Genomic DNA, 26,179 nt, shown 5'->3' on the forward strand with positions numbered 1-26,179 from the left:
TTAACAGTAGTACCCTATTGCTTTGGCTTTTGCCATTTTCTTCATGAGATTAGGGAACAGAGATTGAAGATAGCCATTCTGTACTATGTTGCTGAAATTTTTAGGAAATGCAGGTAGTCGTCAACATAAGACCACAATTAGAATTTGGATTGCTAAGCAAGGCAGTTCTTAAGTGAGTCATTCCAAATTTTACCAATTTTTATTTTGCTACAGTTGTTAAAAGAATCTCTGCAGTTCTTAAGTTAAACATGCGATCATTATTTTATTTTACATTTTATTTAGTTGGTCAACCATATAAAAGATAACAGATATAAGTATAAACGTAAGTATGAACACAGTAAATGAGTACAAATAAATGGAGACAGTAGGACAGGGACAGTAGGCACGCTGGTGCGCTTAGGCATGCCCCTTACAGACCTCTTAGGAATGGGGTGAGGTCAACAGTAGATATCTTAAGTTAAAATTATGGGGGTTCGGGGATGTAACAACAGAGTCAGGTAGTGCATTCCAGGCATTGACCACTCAGTTGCTGAAGTCGTATTTTCTGCAATCAAGTTTGGAGCGGTTTACTTTGAGTTTGCATCTATTATTTGCTCGTGTATTATTGTGGTTGAAGCTGAGGTAGTCATTGACAGGTAGGACGTTGTAGCGGATAATTTTGTGTACTACGTTTAGGTCAGATGATAGCTGGCATTGTTCTAGGTTTTAATTAATTATTTGAATCCTGCTTTCCCCATTTTCTTTGCTTGTTGGAAGCCAGTTGGGTAGGTTGCAACTGTTGTAAATACAAGCCGGTTTCCACATGCCCAAATTTTGATCACATGACCCTGGAGATACTGTGATGTGTGAAGACCAATTGTAAGTCACTTTTTCCAGTGCTGTTGTAATTTTGAACAGTCGCTAAATGAATGGTTTTAGTCCAGGACTACCTGTATCCAGACATGTCAATGCTTGAATTATTCTTGTAATATCAATAATAATACAATAATACAATAGTAGAGTTGAAAGGGACCTTGGAGGTCTTCTAGTCCAACCCCCTGCCTAGGCAGGAAACCCTATACCGTTTCAGACAAATAGCTATCCAACATCTTCTTAAAGACTTCCAGTGTTGGGGCATTCACAACTTCTGGAGACATGCTGTACCACTGATTAATTGTTCTAACTGTCAGGAAGTTTCTCCTCAGTTCTAAGTTGCTTCTCTCCTTGATTAGTTTCCACCCATTGCTTCTTGTTCTACCCTCAGGTGCCTTGGAGAATAGCTTGACTCCCTCTTCTTTATGGCAACCCCTGAGATATTGGAACACTGCTATCATGTCTCTCCTAGTCCTTCTTTCTCTTAAGCTAAACATACCCAGTTCCTGCAACCGTTCTTCATATGTTTTAGTCTCCAGTACTAAAACAAATTTTAAAAAAACCTCAGGGTTGAAACAAGGGGTCCTTGGTGCTCTCTGAGCTTAGTTGTGTACTGATGATGTTACCTAGCTTGGGTAATGAAACATCTGCAAGAAAACAACCAAGCTCAGAGAGGATCAAGGATACGCTTAATAGCGGTATTAATCCTGCTGAAGTCTGAAAACATATGTGATTCCTGAAATATTGAGTTCATCACTGATTAATGGAATATCAGCAAAAATATTTCCATATTTTGATTTTCCAGTATCTGATGCTAAGAGACATTACCTTGACCAGCAAGCACTTGTATTAAATATATATATATAAAAAAGTATACCAATGATAAGATATATTTAATCAAAGAAACTATCGGAGAATTATTTTTTAAAAAAGAACTATGAACACTGTGATGGACAACGATGAACATGATAGCAGTCTTCCAATATTTGTGAGGGTATCACAAAGAAGAGGAGATTAGTCTATTCTCCAAAGCACCTCAGGATAAGAAGTAACAGCAGATGGAAGCTTATCAAAGAGAGATTCAAACTAGAATTAAGAAAAAAAAATCCTGATAGTGAGAACAATTAATCAATCGAATGGCTTACTTTCAGAAGTTGTGGGTGCTTCAACAATGCAAGTTTTTAAGAAGAGAAGTGTTATGTCTTAGCCTCGGAGACGTGGCTCCATCTCCGAGGCTTGCCATTGGTCAAGGCGCGTGCATGGCAAGAGCAGGAAAGTCACCCTGCTCTGATTGGCTAACCGTGGGACTGCCTGCATATAAATTACTGTCAAGCGGAAACTGTTCAAGCTCACTGATTCTGGAGTTGCTGTTGCGTTAACTGTTTTAATAAAGCCTTGTTATCCGAGTCCTGCCTTGCCTCAGTCATTGCCACCCCTTCGAATTTAATACTGGCTATGAGGATGGGATATTCTGGGGCATAGGAAGAGCTGTATCACGTAAGAAAGAGTTTTTTTTTATTAACACATGGCTTCCGGCTAATCGCTGAGACAATCTCCTCAGAATGTGTCTCCCTGAGAATGGCCACTTTGAACAATTTCGCATTGTTTGCGCCAGGGTTAGAGTCCTGGGAGGCGTACATTGACCATTTTGAATGCCTCCTCGAGACAAACCATCTGGCTAACTTGCCTAGTGAGGGAAAGAGAGCCCAATTCCTAAATGCTTGTGGGTGCAAGATGTTCAGAACAGCCTGGGCTTCGGCCGCCCCGCAATCAGTCCAGTCCCTTCCATGGGAGACTTCGTTGGCAAGACTGCAGAACCATTATGCCCCAGCTCCGTCTTGCATAGCGACGCGCTATGCGTTCCAACAAAGGCTTCAGAAGGAGGGGGAGTCAGTGAACCAGTACGTGGCTACCCTCAGGGCTGCGGCATTGCACTGCGATTTTCCTAATCTAGATGACTCCCTACTTCAGCAATTCATGTGTGGGGTGACCGATTCGAGGCTGCATCGCCATTTGTTGGCCCGTTCTGAGCTCAGCCTGCAAGCGGCGTTAGATGAGGCTCGTGCCTCTGAGATGTCCAACGAGTCCTCTGCCAAGATTGAAAGGGGTCAAGCTGCAGCGCCCCCTGCGTTACCATCTACTAAGACTGTGCCTATTCCTCACGGGGAGGTGGACGAACATTCTTCGTCCGACACCGATGAAGCTGGCGTTGACTGCCTGAAAACAGCAGGCGGCGGAGCAGGGCATTCACGAAAGAAATTACCTCAGAGCCACTGTGCTGGTTGTGGTGGGAACCATGCCCGTGCCTGGTGTCATTTCAAATCAGCTATTTGCAACAAGTGTGGAAAAAAAGGACATTTGGCTAAGGTGCGCCACGCACCATCTCCTCCTCAAGGTCAACCAGCTGACCGTTCATCTTATCGCAAGCCAAAGTCAAGGTCTTACCACACCTCGGAGGACTGTTTTGCAATTTTTCGCGAACAGTGGCAAGCTGTTCTGCCGACCAGCCAGACCAACGCAACATCAGGCAATAAGATTTATCTCAGTGTCCAACTCAAGGGCAAGCCCTGTCGCATGGAGGTGGACACCAGCTCTTCAAAGTCTACTATCAAGCGTTTGGTGCCTTCCCTAGCCAAGAAGCGCCTCTCACCTTGTTTTATTAAGTTGCGGGACTATTAGGGAAACTATATTCCAGTAGTAGGCAGTGACTGGTTCCAAGTGGTCACTTGAAGTTTTAAGGGCAGGCTTCCCCTCATCGTCATCCAGGGCAACCTCCCCAGTCTACTGGGCCGGGACTGGTTTGATGCCCTGGGCCTCAGCATCGCTGGGGTGCATGCAACAATAGGCCTTGATGAGTTTGAAGGCCTGATGAAGGAGTTTGCTGCAGTTTTTGATGGGTCGTTAGGTAATTAAAAGGGAACCCCCATTAGTTTTAATTTGGACCCTCATTTTGCTCCCATCCGTCTCAAGCCCAGGAGGGTCCCCCTGGCCCTGTGTCCAAAAGTGGATGCTGAACTAGACAAGTTGATTGCCCAGGGGGTGTTAGAGCCCATGGATTATTCCAAATGGGAGACCCCCATCGTGATTCCTTTGAAATCCGATGGCTCCATTAGATTGTGTGGGGATTTTAAATGCACAATAAACAGGGGTTTCCAATCCACCCCCTACCCTGTGCCTGTAGTATAGGAACTGCTTCATACATTGGGATGGGGCTCCATTTTCACCAAACTGGACCTTGCCCAGGTGTATCAGCAGCTTCCTGTGGTTGCTGCTGCTGCGGAAGCGCAAACTATTGTCACCCACAGGGGAGCTTTTAAATGCCAGCGGCTCCAGTTTGGTGTCAGTATAGCCCCGGGCATATTCCAGAGCCTCATGGAGCAATTGCTCCATGGCATCTCGGGAGTTGTCCCAACGATGTGCTTATTTCCGCCAGAAACAGCACTGAACTCATGGTGAGGTTGTGTGCCATTTTGTTGAAGTTCCAGAAGGTGAGGTCAAAGCTTAAGCCTTCTAAGTGTCAGATAGGAGTAACCGAAGTGGAATTTTTGGGGTATCTGATTGATGCCAAGAGCATCTATCCTACCACCTCCAAGATAGCAGCCATTAAGCAGGCTCCTGTACCAACCAATAAGGCCCAATGGCAAGCTTTCCTTTGCCTCCTAAATTTCTACTCCGTGTTTTGGATTTTGCAGGGCCGTTCCATGGACAGATGTTCCTGGTAGTAGTTGATGCATATTCAAAGTGGGTGGAAGTCGTCCTAATGCCATCAGCCACTACTCTGATTAAGGCATTGCGAAAGATGTTCGCAACTTATGGGTGCCCGGACATATTGGTATCCGATAACAGGGCCCAGTTGATGTCTGCGTCTTTTCAGATGTTCTTAGCGGGACACAGCATCTGCCACGTCTTGGTGGCCCCTTACCATCCTTCCAGCAATGGCATGGTGGAGTGGACAGTGCGATCTGCTACGGAGTCTCTAGCTAGGCTAGGTCCAGGGGATTGGCAGGCCCAAATTGACAGATACCTGTTAATACAGCACACAGTCCCATGTCCCCTAACTAACCGCAGCCCTGCAGAGTTGTTAATGGGCTGCTGCCTCCGGACTAATCTTGATCGACTTCACCCTAGCTACTGCAATGACAAACCTATCGACAACAATGATCACGCCAGGGGTTTTGAAATGGGGGATCTGGTTTTTGCGCGGAACTATGGGGGTGAGCCGAGGTGGTTACCGGGGCGCATTCTGCAATTAACGGGTCCCTGCTCTTACAGGGTTGGCCTAGGCAATGGGCGCATTTGGCACCGCCACATTGATCAGCTGCGACCACTGATGGCCTCGATCAGGCGCCAGCTGATCTCTTCCCAGTTGGTCCTATAGACCCCCCGTTTGCTCTGGACACCTCCGCCGAAACGCCGTGTTGCCCAACCCAGCAGTCTACTGTTCCAGTGCCAGACTTACCTGGGCAATCAGAGTTGCATCCAAAGTTGCTGGGCGGAGAGTTAGCGCAGTTGCAGGCAGTTCCCCTGGAGAAGCCTCCTCCTCCTCCTCCTCCTCCTGCCTTAGTTCCAGCCAAGCCAAGAAGATCGGACCGCATGTGCAGGCGGCCTGCATATTTGCAGGATTCTGCATGTGCCTGACTGTTGGAGAGGGGTGTTATGTCTAAGTCTCAGAGACGTGACTCCGTCTCCGAGGCTCGCCATTGGTCGAGGCGCGTGCGTGGCAAGAGCGGGAAAGTCACCATGCTTTGATTGGCTAACCATGGGACTGCCTGCATATAAATTGCCGTTAAGCGGGAACTGTTCAAGCTCACTGGTTCTGGAGTTGCTGTTGCGTTAGCTGTTCTAATAAAGCCTTGTTATCCAAGTCCTGCCTTGCCTCAGTCATTGCCACCCCTTCGAATTTAATAAGAAGCAATTGGGTCTCCTGGTTGGGCAGGGGGTTAAACTAGAAGACTTCCAATGTCCCTTCTAAGTTTGATATTCTGTATTCTGTAAGAATAAACTTGTGTCTCTATTCTTGTCTTTGTAAAAGAAAAAACACTTTCCTTGTACCTAGGGACCCATAATTCTTTAAGAGTGCAGTTCTCTTTGGTTCTAAAATTTGTTTGTGGTTTTAGGTTAATTAGTGGTTTTGTGCAGAGGAATTCCTTGGGAATTTATTGGCTATTCCTCCAGTTTGTGAGCACTTTAAAACTTTATGCCTCTCTTTAGTGTAGTAAAGTTAATTAGATAAATTAAACAAATGGATGCTATTTATAAAGCCTGGTTGATCTCTTAAAACAGCACATGGTGTGTTCTCTGTGTTTTCCTACAAATAAATGTGAAAGACTCTTTGTATTGTCTTTATAGTAAGAATATGTCTCTCTAAAATTCTATGGAACTCAGAATTTGAATAACAAATAACAGATTTGGATGGGACCTTGGAGGTCTTCAGGTCCAACCCCCTACTCAGGCAGGAAACCTTATACCATTTCAGACAAATGGTTGTCCAGTCTCTTCTTAAAGACTTCCAGTGTTGGAGCATTCACAACTTCTGGAGGCAAGTTGTTCCACTGATTAATTGTTCTAACTGTCGGGAAATTTCTCCTTAGTTCTAGGTTGCTTCTCTCCTTGATTAGTTTCCAACCATTGCTTCTTTTCCTGCCTTCAGGTGCTTTGGAGAATAGGTTGACTCCCTCTTGTCCCTCTCTCTCAATACTTCTTGATTTGATAATTGGACTGATGTTGTTCAGATTTTGTCACTGATCTAGAAATTGTGTAGTTGTTTTATGACTCTTTTAAGAACTGCTTTATTGTTTTATAATCTAATTGAATGTTCACCATATGTACCCCGAAAAAAGTGCATGAAAAGAATTAGCCTGGGATCCCTTTCATATTCTAAACAATAGTGGTATTAGAACTCTACCATGCTGACACCTCTTTGCACTGTTTGATGAGTTCAAAAGTCTGGATTTATTTGGCAGAATGCAATATCAAATCATTCTTCAAGTTAATTTGCTCCAGTTTTTGTAGCTTATGCTCTGTGACTCTGAACATGATGTTCTTGTATATTAAAGAATTTAATTTGTGTTAAGTTGAAAGTTTTGTAAATAAACTTTAAGAATCTCTCCCCCCCCCCCATTTCCTTTATTTATTCCCTGCCTTTATTATTTTTACAAATGATTTAAGACAGCGAATATATACAACATACCTTCTTCAGAGGTGGAATTCTACCAGTTCACCCTGGTTCGGGCAAATCGGTAGCTGCAGCGGCGGGAGGATCCTCCCGCCCATCCAGATGTCATCATGGACGTTCTACGCATGCGAAGATAAGAGGAAACCATTACTGACCTTCTTCCTCCTATTTTCCCCACAACAATCCTGTGAGATGGATTGGGCTGAGAGAGAATGACTGGCCCAAAGTCACCCAGCTGGCTTTCATGGCTAAAGTGGGACTTGATCTCACAATCAGCTACTTTCTAGTTTGATGTCTTAACCACCAGACCAACTGGCTCTGTCTGTCTATCATCTGTCTATCATATATAAACCCATCAGCATGTAGAATTAATAATGTTTGAAAATATTTAACACACATGGATGCCTTGATGGCGGACTATGGTGACTATAACCTCTGGTCATTAGTCAAATAGGAATCATAAAAACAACATTGGGGGATTCAGAGTTGATTGATAGCCAATTCAGAGACAGTAAATTGCTCAGAATGGGGAGACAATGGCTCATATTTAGCCATACCCCCATCTCTCTCCAACCTCCATATATTCATATAGGAACTTGGAAGAACAGAGTAAGTAAGCTGTCAGGGTAATCCAGAAATCAAGCTCTTCCTTAAGAGAATATTCTGGAGGTTAGAGAAACATGCGCATAGAGCTATGGACATGCCCTGTTCGCTTCTCACTTTCTATACCGTGTTTGCTGACCTGTATATTTGGAAAGTTATAGATTGTTCACAATTGAAACTATGCAGCTTCTCTTAGCTGAAGGAGGATATCAAGAGATTAAAAAGGGAAAAAAGAGCTGATGTCATGACGATACTAACGTGCGATCTCGGAACTCTGAGATCGCAGCCGATACTTTTACCGCTGGGGGGTCCATCTGGACCTAAACTGTCCCGAAGAGATGGTGACATGTCTTGCTGATCTCAGGGACATTGCAAAGTCCCTGATTGATCCAAGAGAATCTCTTCTAGCCAGCAATAGAAGGCAGCCCCAAGCTGATGAAGTCAGGACAGCTCTGCAACCGGAGGAAAGCGGAAAGAGAAAGTGTGTCCATTTGGTGAGGAAATTTTATTTTTACAAAAGAGACTGACCAAAAAAGAGTAAAACCAAATCAAACTTGAAAAGAAAAGAAAATAAGCGGCGAATTTAAGCTATTTTGGACAGTGTCTTATCCTTTTTTAAAAATTGTCTTCTATCGATGGAAGTTTTGCAAACACTTCCTAATTTTTAAATTGAAAGTATTGGCTTTTCTTCTACTTTTTTTTAACCTATGGATTAAATCTTTTTTTTTTATTTTCACAATACTGGCTTGGATGGGTTTTTTTTTTTTCTTTTGTTCTATTTAAGAGCGTTGTTTCTTTTCAGCTTGGAATATAAAGAGGATATAAAAGGAATATAAAGAGAGCAGTAACATCAGAGGGAAAAGAAGTTACACTGCCACTTGGAGGTTGGAGGCTGAGTTCTGGAAATATTTTTCTCTCTCCTTTCTTTGATCATTTTGACCTAGCACTTCCAAGGTTTTAGCTTGCAAAGAAATACGAAGGGTTGTTTATGCAGGTGCCTTTTGGATGTCTCTTTGGCAGTGAGAGAGAAGTGAAAAACAAAGCTTTGTTTTCCAACTATAGTGGCAGTGTTTATAAATTGGACAATGACATTAATAACATTACAACAGATTATGTTTGAAATTCAAAAATTATTAGAAACATCAGACAATTGAGAAGAAATTGGAAAATATAGATGGTAATATAGCAAAATTTGATGAAATTGAAGATAGCCAGCTAATCGAAAAAGTGGAGGTTAGCGTCTCAAAAACCCAAGGGAAAAATGAACAAAGAGGCAAGATAATTATGGATATTGACAGTGATCTGTGCGTGGTTGGAAATGGAAAGAATGGAACATGGAAAGGGAAGAGAGATGGAAAGGAGCTCTACCCCAGATTTCAAGGTATAGAAGGAGAAAAAAAGAGAAGAATTGATGGATTTACGGAGAGGAACTTTGACAAAAGCACTACTGATAACCAAAAATAAGCTGATTAAAGAAGCTGATGGAGGGTTTCCAGAATTTATAAGACATGCAACAAGCAACAAGGTGCGAAGAGAAGTCCACACAAAGTTGATTAAGGAAATAACCAGAAGATTAATCCCACATAAGGCAAAAGAAATAAGACTGTACTACTACTGGAAAGACACAGGTTGAGACGTGAAAACTATTAACAAAATCCTAGCTAAATAGTTAAAATTAGAGCATTATGTTAAAAATGAAGTGATAATGGATATAGCTAGATAGATAATTGATAATGATATAATGTATACATATGTACTGGTTTGACAAGAGAAAATTTGCTATACATTTTAAAATGGTGACCATGAAAGGAAGTTTAGAAATTTTGTTATGTATGAAAGCCTATAATATTGAAATTGGATTGATCATGGATATAGTTAGATAAATAATTGATAATAATATAATGTATACATATATATTGGTTCGACAAGAGGAAATTTGGTATGAATTTTAAATGGTGACCATGAAAGGAAGTTTTGAAACTTAGTTATGTATGAAAGCCTATAATATTGAAATTGGATATAAATTGTAAACAGTGATTAAGAAAGGAGATTTAGAAACTTTGTTATCAAACATAATTAATTTTTATTTAGAACGTTTCACGAAGATAGAATGTTGTTGGATGATATTGAAAATAGACAATGGAATGCCATTATGTGGTTTTGCTTTGAATTTTGGAATATTTGTTATAAAGGGATGTTAAAACAACTATAGTCACATGAAGGATGAGGTATGATGATAGTAATATATATAAATATATTTGATGCAAAATCTTTAATTTGATATGGATTATAGGTGATGACTCTGGAAGGGAGGCACGAAAGTTCTTTGTAACCAATTGACACACTTTTTATAATTTGTAATGGAATATGTTTTTATGGTGTTTGTTGTGTCTTGCTTGCTTGTGTCTATTCAAAAAATAAATAGTAATAATAAAAAAAGAGATTAAAAAGTACAATAGACCCCATAAGCTCTTTTTATAAGGATAGTCAACATCCCCAACACTCTGTAACGTTACAGTTTCAAGTCTTGATTATCAAAATCTACCAAACTGAGACAAAGAATGAATAAAATACTCTTACGTATAGATATTAATATTTATTAGTTGAGGTTCTCTCTTCCATTTATATTGTTAATCTTTAACTTTTTTCAGTATACGATTAAGAATTCTTCTGTAGCCTGGACTATATTATTGTAATTGCATTCAGATGCATAGTTTTCATGTATGAAAATATTTTGCCAAACAAGCATGGAAAACAGCTCTGCCTTTCATTGTTGTTTTGGGGTTCTTCTGTTTTGGCCTTTTGTGTCTTTAAAGCTATAAGGTTTTGTAACACTACAACATCTTGTGTTTCTAATGCATCAGACTTTTATTTTAAATCACCTAATAAAATCTTTTCTAACAGTGCAAACATTCATAAAGTTCCATATTTAACTGGCAAAGACATAGAACTGAATACTCAAGTTTACTGTCTTATGCTGGCCTCTCATTTGCCTATAACAGTAGATAAAATAATTAATAAAAGAATTGGAAGTCAAGAATTGGAACCAGGAGAGAGAATTGGAAGTGGAGAATTGGAACCCTACTCATACTGATGTAACATTCTTTTTCCATTCATCTGCATCCAGTATTCAACTAGCTTCATTAATTTTGCTTATTGCGTATATTAAATTTATCTTTTTTCTGTTTCCCAGTATCAAAACATTTGTAGTTTTCAGTTTCATCATACAAGATAGTCCCTGACTTATGAATGGTCATTTAGTGACCATTCAAAGTTACAACTGGCCTTCCCAGGGCTACTTACGCCCTGGATTTGAAGTTCTCATGGCAGTTACATAATTACATTTTTGGCACTTAGATACTGACCCTCATTTATGGCCATTTGCAGTGTTCTGAAGTCACATAACTGCAATTTGCAATGTTTTTTACCAAAAATTTGTATACTTCCTTTTTTTGGCAAAAAAACTGCCCATGGATTCACTTAATGACTTCTTAACAACTGCCACAAAAAGTGTTGCAAAATCAGGCATAGTTACGTGGTGACCTGCTTAACAACCAGCACTGCTTACAACTGTAAATTTGGATACAATTATGGTTGTAAGTTGAGAACTACCTGCACTTAGTCATACATGAGGGATGTGTTTGTTATAAATCCTGACTTAAAGTGAGATGTATTTTGACAACAATAAATGTAGCTCTTTAAATCCCCACGATCACTTGTAACAGTAGGGCTGCCTCTGAGATTTTTCTTTTCATTGTACAACTGATAGGAGGAACACATTGTCTACGAATTCTTCTAAATCTAAAAGGAAATGCAAATTTAGGGGACCTAAACCTGAACCCAGGAACCTTGAGTTGTATTCAAAAAATATTTACATTCTCAGGTCGTGAACATATGCTTATTGTCTTCCAAAAATAAGTATTTCCATCCCTTTTAGAAGTGCTTCAAATCACTTCTTGGCATTTAGAAGCATTTCAAAGAATCTGCTCCACAGATGTAGAACCCACCACTTAAAAAAAAAAAGCAAGTTACATGTAAACAGGGTATGTATTGTGCATTACGTGTCAGCCTTCTGAGCTGAGAAGTGTTGTGTAATCGTCAGGGTTTTGTTTTTAGCCCCGATGCAACGCTGAATTTAAATGCACTTTGTCTAAGGTCAGTGTTTTAGACTGTCTTGTGTTAAAATTTGACAGATCATTTTTATGTCTGATTTCTACAAACGTTAGCATTTTTCTAATTAGTCCAAGCAATGCACATCCTTCATTATGTAAATAAAGAAGAAAATGTCAAGTATTTCGTTTTCCAATTCTGTTTATAAAAAGAGCAAAGTGATGGATTAATCCCCATCTATTAGATAACACACTTTGCATATTTTTGGGGCCCTTTTATCCCATTTTTATTCCCACACAGCAAGAATGGGGAATCCTATACTCTCACTACTGAGCCAGCTGATAGCAATTCTGGGATTTGTAGTTTCAAAAGTATCTGCAGGCTAGAGATTCTCCATCTTTGCCATAGAATTGCAATATAATATCTGTGAGGTTCACAAGCAATCTTTCATTCAGGCACTGAGAAGACCTGATTAAGTTCAGGAGGTGGTTCTTTCCCGTTGTTCTTAATCCACCGTGTTTCACTGGCTAAGTCAAGAGGAATAGTTATACATTAAACAAATAAAGAAATGTATGGAAAAGCAGAGGAAAAGTGAAGTGAAAGATAAATTACTTCATGCTTAGCCATTTTTTTAATTTAGGTCCCACTTAGGTCCCATTCATTGTTTGACTATTCATCTCTGAATTTTGTATCAAATTCTGGATCTGGAACATTACTTCCATGTTTACTGCCTTCTCAAGACAGCAGATTAGACAGGTGAATCATAGGTACTTTATGCAGAGTTCGTTCGTTCTATCTATCTATCTATCTATCTATCTATCTATCTATCTATCTATCTATCTATCTATCTATCTATCATCTATCATCTATGTTTACTGCCTTCTCAAGACAGCAGATAAGAAAGGTGAAGCATAGATACTTTATGCAGAGTTAAATCTGTCTGTCTGTCTGTCTCTCTGTCTCTATCTATCTATCTATCTATCTATCTATCTATCTATCTATCTATCTATCTAGGGGGCGCACGGAACGCTGTTACATTCCCACCAAAGTGTTCCCTATTTTTCTACTTGCATTTTACATGCTTTCAAACTGCTAGGATGGGGGAAGCTGGGACAAGTAATGGGAGCTCACTCCGTTATGTAGTATCTCTATCTATCTAATGGGAGCTCACTCCGTTATGTAGTATATCTATCTATCTATCTATCTATCTATCTATCTATCTATCTATCTATCTATCTATCTATCTATCTATCTATCTATCTATCTATCTATCTATCTAGTCTCCGTGGCTGGTGATGAATTGGGTCTCTCTGGTCCCATTAACCATTATACCACCATGATACTTTGGGCATTTCATTTTTGCTTATTGTAACTTCTATTTTTCAAAGATTTTCAGAATTTCATGTAAGACCTCAGTAGTTGCCCAGTTAAAATTTAGCATTGGATAGAATTTGAAGCAAAATCCACTTGAAAAAAGAATTTGACACATCCGCCTTATAGCTGTTCTCTCTGTGGCTCAACAAGAGGGAGATACATACGTATCTCTCACTTTTTATTAATTTGATTAATTAAAAGTTAATTGTATTTATGGCTTGCATCATAAGGAAAATCAGATATTTGCATGTGTGTGTGTGTTATGTATAGGTATGTATACTGTCACACTTATACATAATGCATAATGATTTGCATTATTTCTGTGTTTTTTCCCTAGGACTGTAAGAACATGGGATGTCACTAATGAGAAAAAACATAAAACTGTGTTTAAACCACGTTCAGCTCAAGGCAAAAGGGTGATTCCAACAAGCTGCACCTACAGCAGAGATGGTAAACTAATTGCAGCTGGCTGCCAAGATGGGTCCATTCAGATCTGGGATAGGAATATGAATGTAAGTAATCATGTTTTCCTAATTCAAATTGACGGTATGATATACTAAGTGAATTCCTTGCCAGCTTCCACATTTTATACAATACAATACAATAGTAGAGTTGGAAGGGACCTTGGAGGTCTTCTAGTCCAACCCCCTGCCTAGGCAGGAAACCCTATACCATTTCAGACAAATAGCTATCCAACATCTTCTTAAAGACTTCCAGTGTTGGGGCATTCACAACTTCTGGAGGCAAGCTGTTCTACTGATTAATTGTTCTAACTGTCAGGAAATTTCTCCTCAATTCTAAGTTGCTTCTCTCCTTGATTAGTTTCCACCCATTGCTTCTTGTTCTACCCTCAGGTGCCTTGGAGAATAGTTTGACTCCCTCTTCTTTGTGGCAACCCCTGAGATATTGGAACACTACTATCATGTCTCCCCTAGTCCTTCTTTCTCTTAAGCTAAACATACCCAGTTCCTGCAACCGTTCTTCATATGTTTTAGTCTCCAGTCCCCTAATCCTCTTTGTTGCTCTTCTCTGCACTCTTTCTAGAGTCTCCACATCTTTTTTACATCGTAAAATAAATTAAATAAAATTAAATAAAATTAATTTTATTTAATTTTAATGGTTTTACACATGGTCCTCAATTTGTGACCACAGTTAAAACTGGAATTTTGGTTGTAAATGTTGTCATTAAATGAGTTGTCATGTGACCAGAATGAATTTTACTTTTTTTTTTTACCATGGTTATTAAGAGAACACAGCTTCCCCAATTAGTTACCGCTTGTTGGAAACTACCTGTGAAGGTCACAAATCACAATCACATGACCACAGGATACTGGTTGTAAATGTGAGCTGGTTGCTAAGGATCTATATTGAGATCACATGATGGCACAGTGGTGTGACGGTTGTGGGACGACAGATCATAAATCACTTTTTCTGAGGCCTTTGTACCTTTGAATCATTGTTAAATCAATGGTCCTAAGTTCAATACTACTGCCCTGCCAAATGTTACCCAATTTACCACAAATCTTTGTGATTCAGTGACTACTTTGGGGTCTTAAGCTGAAAATTGGTCCGTATCAAGACTGGTTTGTTAGTCCAAGGACTATAATACTGAAATCTTTACATTTATTGATGCAAACATTTTAAGTCAAAATGAAGACTATTACAAATACACTGCTAAACATTTTTTGAAAACCCTGCAAAACAGCTATTATATTATTTCACCATTCTATTTATCTACCTAAGCCATGTTGATACCTCTGCAGTGATGTTAGGGTTGCTGTTAACGTTGAGTTGGAAGTGTTGTGAAGAGCATGGAGAACATCTAGGATCAACCAAGCTAAAAAACCTGTTGTAATCCAGCGGTACTGAAACTCCAAGCTGGGGCATCTCTCCTCTCCCACCCTCCATAGTTGAGCCCAGACCACATCCTGCTATATACAACCCTATGGGGATTCTTTCTCTGCCTTAGGTACTCTGAGAAGGTGAGAAAGTAAGAACAGAACATGTGCAGCTACCTGGAGTAGATCGGCATCTGCCACTGGGAACAAGAAAATGCTGGAGTAGTGCCAGGGATAATAAAATAGTGGGGATGAGTAGGTCCTGCCCCTTATTGTGATAGAACCTTGATACAAGGTGCTGTTTGAGCCTTCTTTGTGTAGGCACACAATCAGCTGTCTTTTCAGCCCGGAGTCATTGGTTGCAACAACTGTAAGGAACCTATTGAGACCACCAAGCCAAGGAGATCAGTCCCAAGCGAGATCTGCAGTACTTTCCTAAAGAAGCAGCTGCCCTACTATCTTAATATGATAGATCTACATGCATTTCATGACCTTCCTTGATTACCGTTAACGAACGTGCAGAAAGGACGCAGTGCCACTTTGTGTACTTTTGTCAACCACACATCTGTTGGTTGAATTTAGCACATAAAAATATGGACCAAAACAAGTTTATTTCCACTGTTATGGTTATGAGCTCAGTTCACATATTGGCATTTGCACAGTACATCTAACCTCAACTAAATAGCCTGAAAAATAGAAAAAAATAGAAATAGAAAAATAGGTACCACTTTGGTGGGAAGATAACGGTGTTCCAGTAATGGTTTTCTCTTACCTTCGCTACTGGTTCAGAACTGGGAGCACACGTGTGGCACATTTGCACATGTGCAGAGCATCCGTGATGACATCTGGATGGGTGGATGGAGCCTCCCGCTGCTGCTGCTACCAGTTTGCCGGCAGAATACCACCTCTGCAGTGGTCTCTGCGTCTTGGCATATAGTCATGTGTTCTGACACCCCACACACACACACCTGTGAATAAACCAGAATACAGGCTTGGCTGTTTGCCACTGTTTAATTACTGAGATAACGAATCCTTTGGCTGAGGGCCCAGACAACTCACGTTCAAATGAAGCAACGCAGATAGTGCAAACGAACAGACACGACTAGAATACACAGATAGATTTTCTTAACTACTAATTCGAACGGTTGTTTCCTGCAAATGTCCCCTCCCAACGCCTCACCTATAATCTCTCTTGGGAGGCGCCAATCCACAACCACCTGTGCTTAATCATCTTCTGTGAGTCTGCCTACGGAGTTGCTGCTTTCGTTTCCCAGCCCTTCTCAATCTAGCGTCAGGGACAAACTGCCTTTGATCCTCCCCACTGCTCCATGCCTCAGGTGTCTCCTGGTGGCCAACCAGCCTCTCTGGTCCCTGCTCTGAGTCTGAACCCTGCACAGGGTCCTCCACATCGTCCAGGGCAGACTCATATGGTTCCTCGCTATCCGAGTCCATCAGCAGCTCAACCGGATTCTGCTGGGCCACAACAGTCATGATGGTCACATAACTACAGAAATGTCTTCGGACAATGCTGCCTCCTTCAGCTAAGAAACAGATGAGCACCACCTCTGGAGCTGGACATGACTGGACAGGGGAAACCTTTCAATTAAACAGATGAAGAAAAAGCCAGCATCTGGAAAAAAATTATTCTGTTCAAAGGAGTTTGAACCATGGAAAACTTCTAAAACCTCCACTGTTAAACATTTTTACTAGGTTTATATTGGAAACACCAGCAGAGATTAAAAAAAAAAACTAACTTTCAAAATATGTTCAGATATACTAACTTGTGATGGTCTATTTTATTTCTTTCTCAATTCATATAAAAACTCAACATCATAGTCAAGCTCTCTGGCTTTTAAATTGCTTCAGGTAATGATTTTCATCTAAGTTGATGGTAAAGTGGTAGACGTGTGACAGCTTCAAGTTACAGTGTATGCTAAATTCTATGGGGAAATATAATTTATGGATTTGCCAGAACACAGGATTCCACTATGATTCTAAGTTAACATGTCTACCTTTTGATCTTATAGTACAGAAGGGGGCAACATGCATACCCTAAATCAGTGATGGCTAACCTTTTCTGGACCGAGTACCCAAAGCATGTGTGTGTATGTATGTGTGCGTGCGTGAACATAGCTGAACCCCCAAAATGCAATGCACCCCCACGCACGTGGGCCCCTACACACACCCAGCCACCCATGCATGCATGCGTGGCCTCCCCGCACATCCCCACCCCCATGTACAGAGCACATGCGTATGTGCCCCGGAGCTGAACTGGGGCGGTACAGCTCGCATGCCCACAGAGAGTGCGCTGCATGCACCTCTGGCATGCGTGCTATAGTTTCGCCATCACGGCTCTAAGTGTTATACTTTTCAGGATGCCTCATATTTGACAATGTTGGCTAAGGCTCTTGGGAAGTGGAACTGAGTAATTGCCTGAGGGATACAGGTTATCCACCTTCCAAATCTGCAACACAGAAGAGGGAAATTTAAAAATTCTTTATTTACTTCTTTTAAAAAAACAATTGCCTCTTATTAAAAGTTCATTGTGGCAAACCATCATAAAGCACAATGGAATTTATTTTATTCATTTACTGTATGTTGAATCCAACGTAGACGCTATGAAATATTAATACACATAGCAGCTGAAATCAATAAAAAGTTTAAAAAGTCTCTACACTGCTCAGTGTTAGAATGGCAGAAACTATGCCTGCAAGGGAAAAACCCCACAGAATGGCCAAGTATTCTGTTTTTATATTCTTTCACAAGAAAATATATACCGTATTTTTCGGAGTATAAGATGCACCTTTTCCCTCAAAAAAAGAGGCTGAAAATCTGGGTGCGTCTTATACACTGAATACAGCATTTTTTGCCTCCTGAAACTCTGCCCCTTTAGCAAAATGGCCATGCAGAGCCTCTAGGAAGCTTTTAGAGAGCTCCTGGGAGACAGGGAGGGCAGAAATGAGCAAAAAACTATCCATCTTTTGCTCAATTTTACCATCCCGCCAGCCCCCAGGAGCCTCTATAACAGTGTTTCTCAAACTTGGCGACTTTAAGTCCTGTGGACTTCAACTCCCAGAATCCCCCAGCCATGCTGGCTGGGGGATTCTGGGAGTTGAAGTCCACAGGACTTAAAGTCGCCAAGTTTGAGAAACACTGCTCTATAAGCTTCCTAAAGGCTATCCCTACCCCCCCTTTTTTTTTTTACAAAAAATGGGCGTGTTTTTGCAAAATTTTACCACCAACCCCCCCCCACTCTCCCAGGAGCACTCTGCAAGCCCCCTAAAAACTACTCATGCCTTTTTTTGGGGGGGGGACGGGCCCGTTTTCACAAAAAACAGGCCGTTTTTGGGAGGAGGTTTCAAAAACTCTTTTTAAAAAATTTGCCTCTTCAAAACCTTGGCCTTATATTCCGAAAAATACGGTATATATAAATAAGCTCGGCAATACCTTTAAAACTCTGCTTCATAACAGAGACGGTGAGATGGACATCAAACAAATTTAATCAATGATACTAAATAAATTAAAAACTATAGTGAAAGCAAGGAGGAGGGGGGACCATTCCCATACCTGGATCATTTAGCTTCGCTTTGACCAAATGAAAAATGTGAGTTGAAAGAAGTATAATCTTGTTTGTAGAACTGTTCTAGCTTGTTCATCCTAGACCAGGGGTGGGGAACTGTGGCTCTTTTGCGACTTGTGGACTTCAACTCCCAGAATTCCAGAACCAACATAGCTGCCTCAGGAATTCTGGGAGTTGAAGTCCACAAGTCGCAAAAGAGCCACAGTTCCCCACCCCTGTCCTAGACCAAAACAAAGCTTTTCATTAAAGGATAACATGATGTTATCACAGGATGATTAGAAAAACTAACCAGGGTTGGCTCATAAATGCTCCTTTTCAGAGACAAATGTCCTGCTGCAGCTTTTTAAAATGGTAGTTCATATGCAAGGTAAAAGAAGCTAAATTTACCTTTTGGAGGACAGGGAAATATATTTTAGCACAGATCGGGGTGGCAATAAATGAGGTTTGAAAAGTGGAAGTCATCTCAAGCATTTCTTGGTTTATTAAGGTTCTATTGACCAGAAGAGTGATTCTCAACCACCTAATTTTCCTTCTCCAAGTCCTTAGTTTTATCACTTTTTCCAATATTTATGCCACAGTTACAGTGTTGCATGAGAAAAAGTATCATTTATTTAAGTTGTTAGTAAGGGAACTAAAGCTTTACTTTGACTTGAGAACTAAACACCTGTTCTGACCGAGGCTTCTCAAGAGCATGAAGCAAACTTCTTGTCCCGACAAAAACCCCTTTTATTAATTTACTGCAAATTCTGCTCATTCACATCCAGCAAAGTCTTTCAAGGGAGGATTTGCAGTCACAGATCTTATATGGCTTGGAGAGCTGCCAGGACCATATCTGCAAAACTTGGCAAGGAGTCTCGGAGAGTCACGAACCAATTAAGCAAACTAATTGTCTCCTGCAAACTCCACTCCCCTTTCTCTCCCCTTTTATTTCCTCTGGGAGGGGCCATTCATCGTCCACCTGTGGCCTTACTCCCAAGTTGACCCCGTTCTTTGGCTGTTCCCTTCATCTGGCAACTCTGCGCATGCGCACACTGGGAACAGACTCCAGCTGTTCGCCTGCCTCACAGATGTCTGACTCTGAAGGCAGCTGATAACTGGCATATGGCTCTGGCCCCCTCTCTGCCTCTGACACAGAGCCCTCATCTGAGCCTTCCCCAGACTCCAGGATTGGCCCATGTTCCGCCCCAACCTCCTCACTGTCCGAATCTGCTGCCAGCTCCACTGGCCGCTGGCGGGCCACAACAACACCAAAATAGCTCTTAAAGTCACGGCAACTAATCCTGCCGTAACAATTACCATTGAGACTGGAATCTCAGTTGTTAAGCAAAGCAATCATTATTGAGACATCACATCACTGCCCATATGGGCTCCTTTGCTCAACAACCCCAACCCTGGCATTCCCAGTTGCAGTTGTTAAGCAATCACGGAAGTTGGTACATGGATAGGTGAGGAGTGTGAGGTGCCTCTGAGTGGGTGGGGCAGATCCCGGAAGGCTTCACTCAAAAATCCTCTCTGCTGAAATCCAGGAGGATTTCCAGCCTCTCAGAAACAGTCACTCACATCTTTGTCCATCCTGCCGGGGACTCACCCATCCTCCTAAGATGCCTCGTGTTCCTTTTTTTTTTTACCATGCTGCCTTTCCATTCAGGAGCTGAAAATTCTGCTTGGATTTGGGGTCTTTCTTCGCTATAGGGGCTGGCTGAAAGAGCTGCCTGCTGAAGGATATCAGCTCCTTCCCGTGCATGGAAGGGAACTCCTCCTACAAGGTGCAAAGATAGAACTTAAATCATCAAGACAAATAGTTGCATCTGCAGCATGACAGGTGTCCAAAAGGGCAAGATAGCAAAAATGATGTTGTAATACAAATCCCACCCACTACACATGCATACAGCACTGTTCTGACCCTCCTTCTTCCCTCGCCAAGACAGAACACACTCCAGACCAAAACTACTTCAACAGGATTTATTGCACAGACAGACAGACCGATCCTTGGCAGCAATCCACCACGACAAGACTCTCAGAACCCTCCGGCACAGAGACACGATAGCAGCTATCCAGCATGCCAAGCTCCCAAGATGGAACTTTCCCAATAGTTCCTTTGTTGACTTCTGCAAAGGGTGTATGCACAATCAGTCCTTTTATAGACTGAAGAGGAGTCTACTTATCAGCAGCTGAGAGCCCTTACCGCCGGTAACTGCGCCCTTGCTCTTTGCGCCTGTGGGCGCGGCGGTAACGAGCATCTAAGAACTCCCTGCTGATGTCTGAGTCACTGTCCCGTGACTCCTCCCCACAGCTCCAAGGCATGGCATCAGGAGCCCCCCTCCTTTGGCTCTCACCGCTGCTCCATGCCTCAGGCGCCTCCTGGTGGCCGACCAGACTCTCCGATCCCTGCTCAGAGTCAGAACCCTGCCCAGGGTCCTCCACATCCTCCAGAGCCAACTCATAGGGACCCTCGCTGTCGGAGTCTGCTGGCAGCTCCAACGGCTCCTGCTGGGCCACAACACAGCACTGTAGTTCTTTCAGAGCTGTATGCATGTACAAAAGGGGTGCAGCTGGCACTGCAACACCCCTTCCCCCATCTTTTTCTTTTTTAAACTTCTTATAGTTTTCCAGGCTGCAAAAAATTTGAGACTTCATGTTTGATAAAATCAGCATGAATTGCTCCGGTGAATTTTAAAGATAGCAATAGCACTTACACTATATTGCCAAAAGTATTCGCTCACAACTGATTCTGATTATGTGGATGGGTGAGCGAATACTTTTTGGCAATATAGTGTATGTACCACATCACAGCCCTCTCTAAGTGATTTACAGAGTCAGCATATTGCCCCCAACAATCTCATTTTACTAACTTCAGAAAGATGGAAAGCTGAATCAACCTTCAGCCGGTTAGGATCGAAATGCGGGCAGTTGGCAGAATTAGATTGCAATACTGCATTTTAACCATGGCACCACCATGGCTCTGTAAAGGATGTTGATATCATGCCAAAAATTAATTTTCCCTTTGGCTAAATCCATGAATCTTACATTTTATAACATTGTCTTTCTAAATCAGAGGTGTCAAACTCAAGGCCCACAGGCTGGTTCCAGCCTATGGGGTGCTTAGATCTTGCCCTGGAGACAGGGAACAACCAGCCTGTGGTGCCTCTGCCAGCAGAAACGGAGCTCAGGACGGCTGTGTATGGCCCTCCCAAGCTGTTTTTGCTGGCAGAGGGTTGCAGGAGGCTGTCATAGCTGGAAACGGAGCTCGGGAGCCCATTTTCACTGGCAGAGCACTCGGACCACCACAGGTGCCCCCGACAAAAGTGGGGCTACACCCACCTTGGTCATGTCCCCAAGGTCAAACACAACCCTGATGCAGCCCTCAATGAAATCAAGTTTGGCACCCCTGTTCTAAATCATATTTGTTACTATTTGGACTATATATGCCAATGGATTAATGAATTGTTTTGCCTTTTTTAAAGAAATGTTTTCTTTAGAGTTTTGCCTTGTATTATGCACTTATAAACATTTTGTGCCATTCAAAATGTAAATTCACCGGGTATTTTACTATGGTTATCAATCTTTACTTCTTTTCATATGACAAATGAATGGTTTCATGTGAACCTTTGAAGAACATTTAGCTCCATCTGGAAATTTCTTGAATAAATATAAGATGAAAGACATCCAAATAGACAGTATTATTTTTTTTTGCAAGCTCAAGATAAAGTTTCCATACCCATAAGTATCCCATATTTTTTTATTCCAGAGGTATGTGTGCCAGACCTCTGCTACAGAACCTGAAAAAAAAAATCACATACGGCATGCCAGAAGCAAATATTAGCTATCTATCTATACACATCTAGTCCTGCCAGTAATTCCTAAGTTCTAGCCTGAAGTTCTCCTCCCTGTTGCTAAAAAAAAGTAAAAAATGAACCATTCTTCTAAATAAGTGCTTAGATCTTCCATTAATGTCTTTATTCAAACGGATGCTAACAATAATTAAATAAAAAGTTTTTTTAAAAAAATACATTAACTATATTGTTTATAAAATAAAATCGGTTAACAAAATCTGACAGAGGAGGTTTATCTCCATGAAGAGTGGAGGAAAAATATTACTTTCCAGAAAATGTATTCTATTGGGTATGAATGAGGCAAGAAAAGGCTGTCCCCACTAGGCAAAAGTTATGGGCTTCTGACAAAGGAGACCTCTTTACAAGAGAAGCTACCTAAATTTCCTTGATTCAACTACAGTTTGAAAAAAAACAAGGCCAGATAGTGCTCGCTCGGCCTATTTGTTTTTTCTAGTAATAGCTAGATTGCAGGCTCCCATTTTTTAAAATGTACATATAATACACACACACACACACACCTACAGAGGTGAGCTGCTGTCGGTTCAGACAGGTTCGAGTGAACCATTAGTTCTGACCAGCGGCTGCCTCCCCCCCCCCCAGCACTATCCCGTCCTATACAATCGTGGTGTGTTTGCTACCACACGCATGCACGTGCTCACATTTTCGCGTTCTGGGCAAACTGGTTGTTACAGTATGTGACGCCCACCTCTACACAAACACACACATGGACTCACAGACATTGTGATCTCCGGAACTTAAAATATATTACCCACTTAGCTTTCATTAGCCTCTGCTAACATCGTCAGAATTTAACAACTACCATTAAAGCAGTGCTTCTCAAATAGTGGGGCGGGCCCCCCAGGGCGGGCACGAGGCTCCGTAAAGGGGGGCTCAGCTCAAATTATTTTATATATTTTTGTTTTGCAGGTTAATTTTTTTTTTAATATTGTGTTCCTTTAAATCCTGTGCTCCTTTAAATCTTTTCTGCTACAGTTAATAAAGCTATTCTTTGTTGTAAATTGATCCACATCTCTTTCTTTTTTTATTCTCTTATACATTAATAAGGATATAGTGTTATGCAGAGGTGTACATAACAATTTTATAGACAAATGATACTATTTACAGTCGCGCGGGGGGCGCGAAATGTTTTCTTCTTCCTAGGGGGGGCATGACAGAAAATAATTGAGAAGCACTGCATTAAAGAGATATCTGTCTTTATACATCATTATTCAATTTGGCTATTGCGCGTGTTGCATCCACCCACCTCCCACCTGTAATTAACTTTGTCATTTTTACTTCATACATGTTAATCAATGGAGGCTTAGCTACTATTCCTTCCTCCTCTATCGAGCACAGCTTGGGCTGCTCATCCCCAGGGAATGAATATACATACATACATATTCATTCCCATATATATAGTAGTGACCTTCCTCCCATATTTAGTCATACCAGGGGTTGTAACACAAATACATACCTATTTCCCTGGCTCAACTGATAAGGAAGAGAACCCGTGGCTTAGTGGTTAAGACTCCTGCCTAAGATATATACAGCCCGGGTTCTAATCCCAGTAAGGGTATGGCTAGCTGATGAGAGCTAATTAGCTCGAAATAGATCTATCCTAGTCTCCCTTTATTTATTTATCAGTACAATTACAACACAAATATAAAAAGACAACAGTAAAAATAAAAATATGGTTTTCTGCCTGCATGGTCTTTGTGATAAGCCGAAGGACAGAAAGAGGGAGTAGTGACCTTCCTCCCATATTTAGTCATACCAGGGGTTGTAACACAAATACATACCTATTTCCCTGGCTCAACTGATAAGGAAGAGAACCCGTGGTTTAGTGGTTAAGACTCCTGCCTAAGATATATACAGCCCGGGTTCTAATCACAGTAAGGGTATGGCTAGCTGATGAGAGCTAATTAGCTTGAAATAGATCTATCCTTGTCTCCCTTTATTTATTTATCAGTACAATTACAACACACACACACACACACAAACATATATATATATATATATATATATATATATATATATATATATATATATATATATATATATATATATATATATATATATATATATATATATATATATATATATATATATATATATATATATATATATATATATATATATATATATATATATATATATATATATATATATATATATATATATATATATATATATATATATATATATATATATATGCAGGTTATTATAGACATACAGATAGTTCTTGACTTACCAGTTTGCTTAGTGACCATTTAGTTACAACAGCATTGAAAAAAGTGACATATCATTTTTCTCATGACCGCCACAGCATCCCCATGGTCACGTGATTTCCCCACGGTCACGTGATTTGCATTGGGATGCTTGACAATTAGCTCAACATTTATGACAGTTGCAGTGTCCCGGGGCCATGTCCTTTTGCAAAGCAAAGCCAATGGGGAAACCAGATTCCCTTAATAACTATGTTACTAATTTAATAACTCCCGTGATTCACTTAACAAATGTGGGAAGAAAATGGGGCAAAACTCACTTAACAAATGTTTCACTTAGCAATGTAAGTTTTGGGCTCAGTTGTGGTCATAAATTGAAGACTACCTTGGGCTACTCATTCTTGGGCTGCTCCACCTTGACTCTCTCCCGCCCAAACCCCCATGGATATCCCAACACAGACAAGAACAGAAATCCAGACTTCTCTGTCTGAAAACACCACTCCCTCCCTCCCTCTATCCATTCCTTAGTCCCTCCCTTCCTTCTGGAACCCAACTATACATAAAATAGGAAGAATAAGAGTGGATTGGCTTTGGCCCCAAATCCTCCTAAGGGGCTCCCAATGGGGCAGCCCTTTTCATGACATCCTTTCTGTGCCAACGCTGTCAGCAAGCAAGTCATCCCTGTGAAGCTTTCCTTTTAAGCACGAGCCCCAGAAGACCAATGTCTGGTGATGAAGTCCTTGGCACATTGCCTCTGCTGGGAGAGCAAAACCTTAATGCTGTCCCTGCAAAAAGTCGATGTTTTCTGCAACTTGAGGAATCTTTTGGCAGCTGCAATTGCACAGACAGACAGGATGCAAGATGGTGAAGTACTTTGTGTTTTCTCTCTGTCTATCCGGGCAAGGTGTTTTTCTCCTTCACCTCAAGTCATAAGAGATGCTGCAATATTTAAAAGCCATCACTCTTCTATAATAAAGAACTTATAGTAATACAGTACCAGGTTGTTTGCATTCGCTAATTCAGAGACAAGAGACATAACATAGTTCCATATCTATTCTTCCTATCAAAAAATAACCTGCTGGGTTCTTTTTAAATCTGTGAGATTTAAATATATACTTTTGCTAGTGCTTAACCTTTTGAAGACAGCAAAATAGTACTTGTACTTCTGCTTTTGCCGTTCATGTACAGGTAGTCCTTGAGTTACGACCACCAATTGAGCCCAACAATTATGTGGCTAAGTGAAACGTCTTTTGTTAAGTGAGTTTGCCCCATTTTACGGCTTTTCTTGCCACAATTGTTAAGTGACTCATTGCATTTAACTTAGTGACATGGTTGTTAAGTGGATCTTCTATAGATTTTACTTGTCAGAAGGTCGCAAAAAGCTGATCGCCTGATCCCAAGACATTGCAACTGTCATAAATAAGAACCTTGGTGGCGCAGTGGTTAGAATGTAGTATTGCAGGCTATTTCTGCTGACTGCAATTTGGCAGTTCAAATCCCACCTGGTTGACTCAGCCTTCCATCCTTCCGAGGTGGGTAAACTGAGCACCCCAATTGTTGGGGGCAATAGGCTGACTCTGTAAACTGCT

At 41.1% G+C, this 26,179-nt stretch overlaps 1 protein-coding gene across 2 annotated transcripts in view; it reads left to right on the forward strand.

Moving 5' to 3' along the window:
* Positions 1-26,179, forward strand: part of WDR70 (WD repeat domain 70) — a 142,155-nt gene that overhangs the window by 59,456 nt on the left and 56,520 nt on the right. For both annotated transcript variants that reach the window (XM_081939980.1, XM_081939981.1), the window contains exon 10: positions 13,452-13,626. In XM_081939980.1, coding sequence (XP_081796106.1) covers positions 13,452-13,626 — 175 coding nt within the window. The remainder of the gene's footprint in view (positions 1-13,451; positions 13,627-26,179) is intronic.

The sequence above is a fragment of the Natrix helvetica genome (genome assembly GCF_964273705.1).
Source record: "Natrix helvetica genome assembly, chromosome: 2".
Classification (NCBI taxonomy): domain Eukaryota; kingdom Metazoa; phylum Chordata; class Lepidosauria; order Squamata; family Natricidae; genus Natrix; species Natrix helvetica.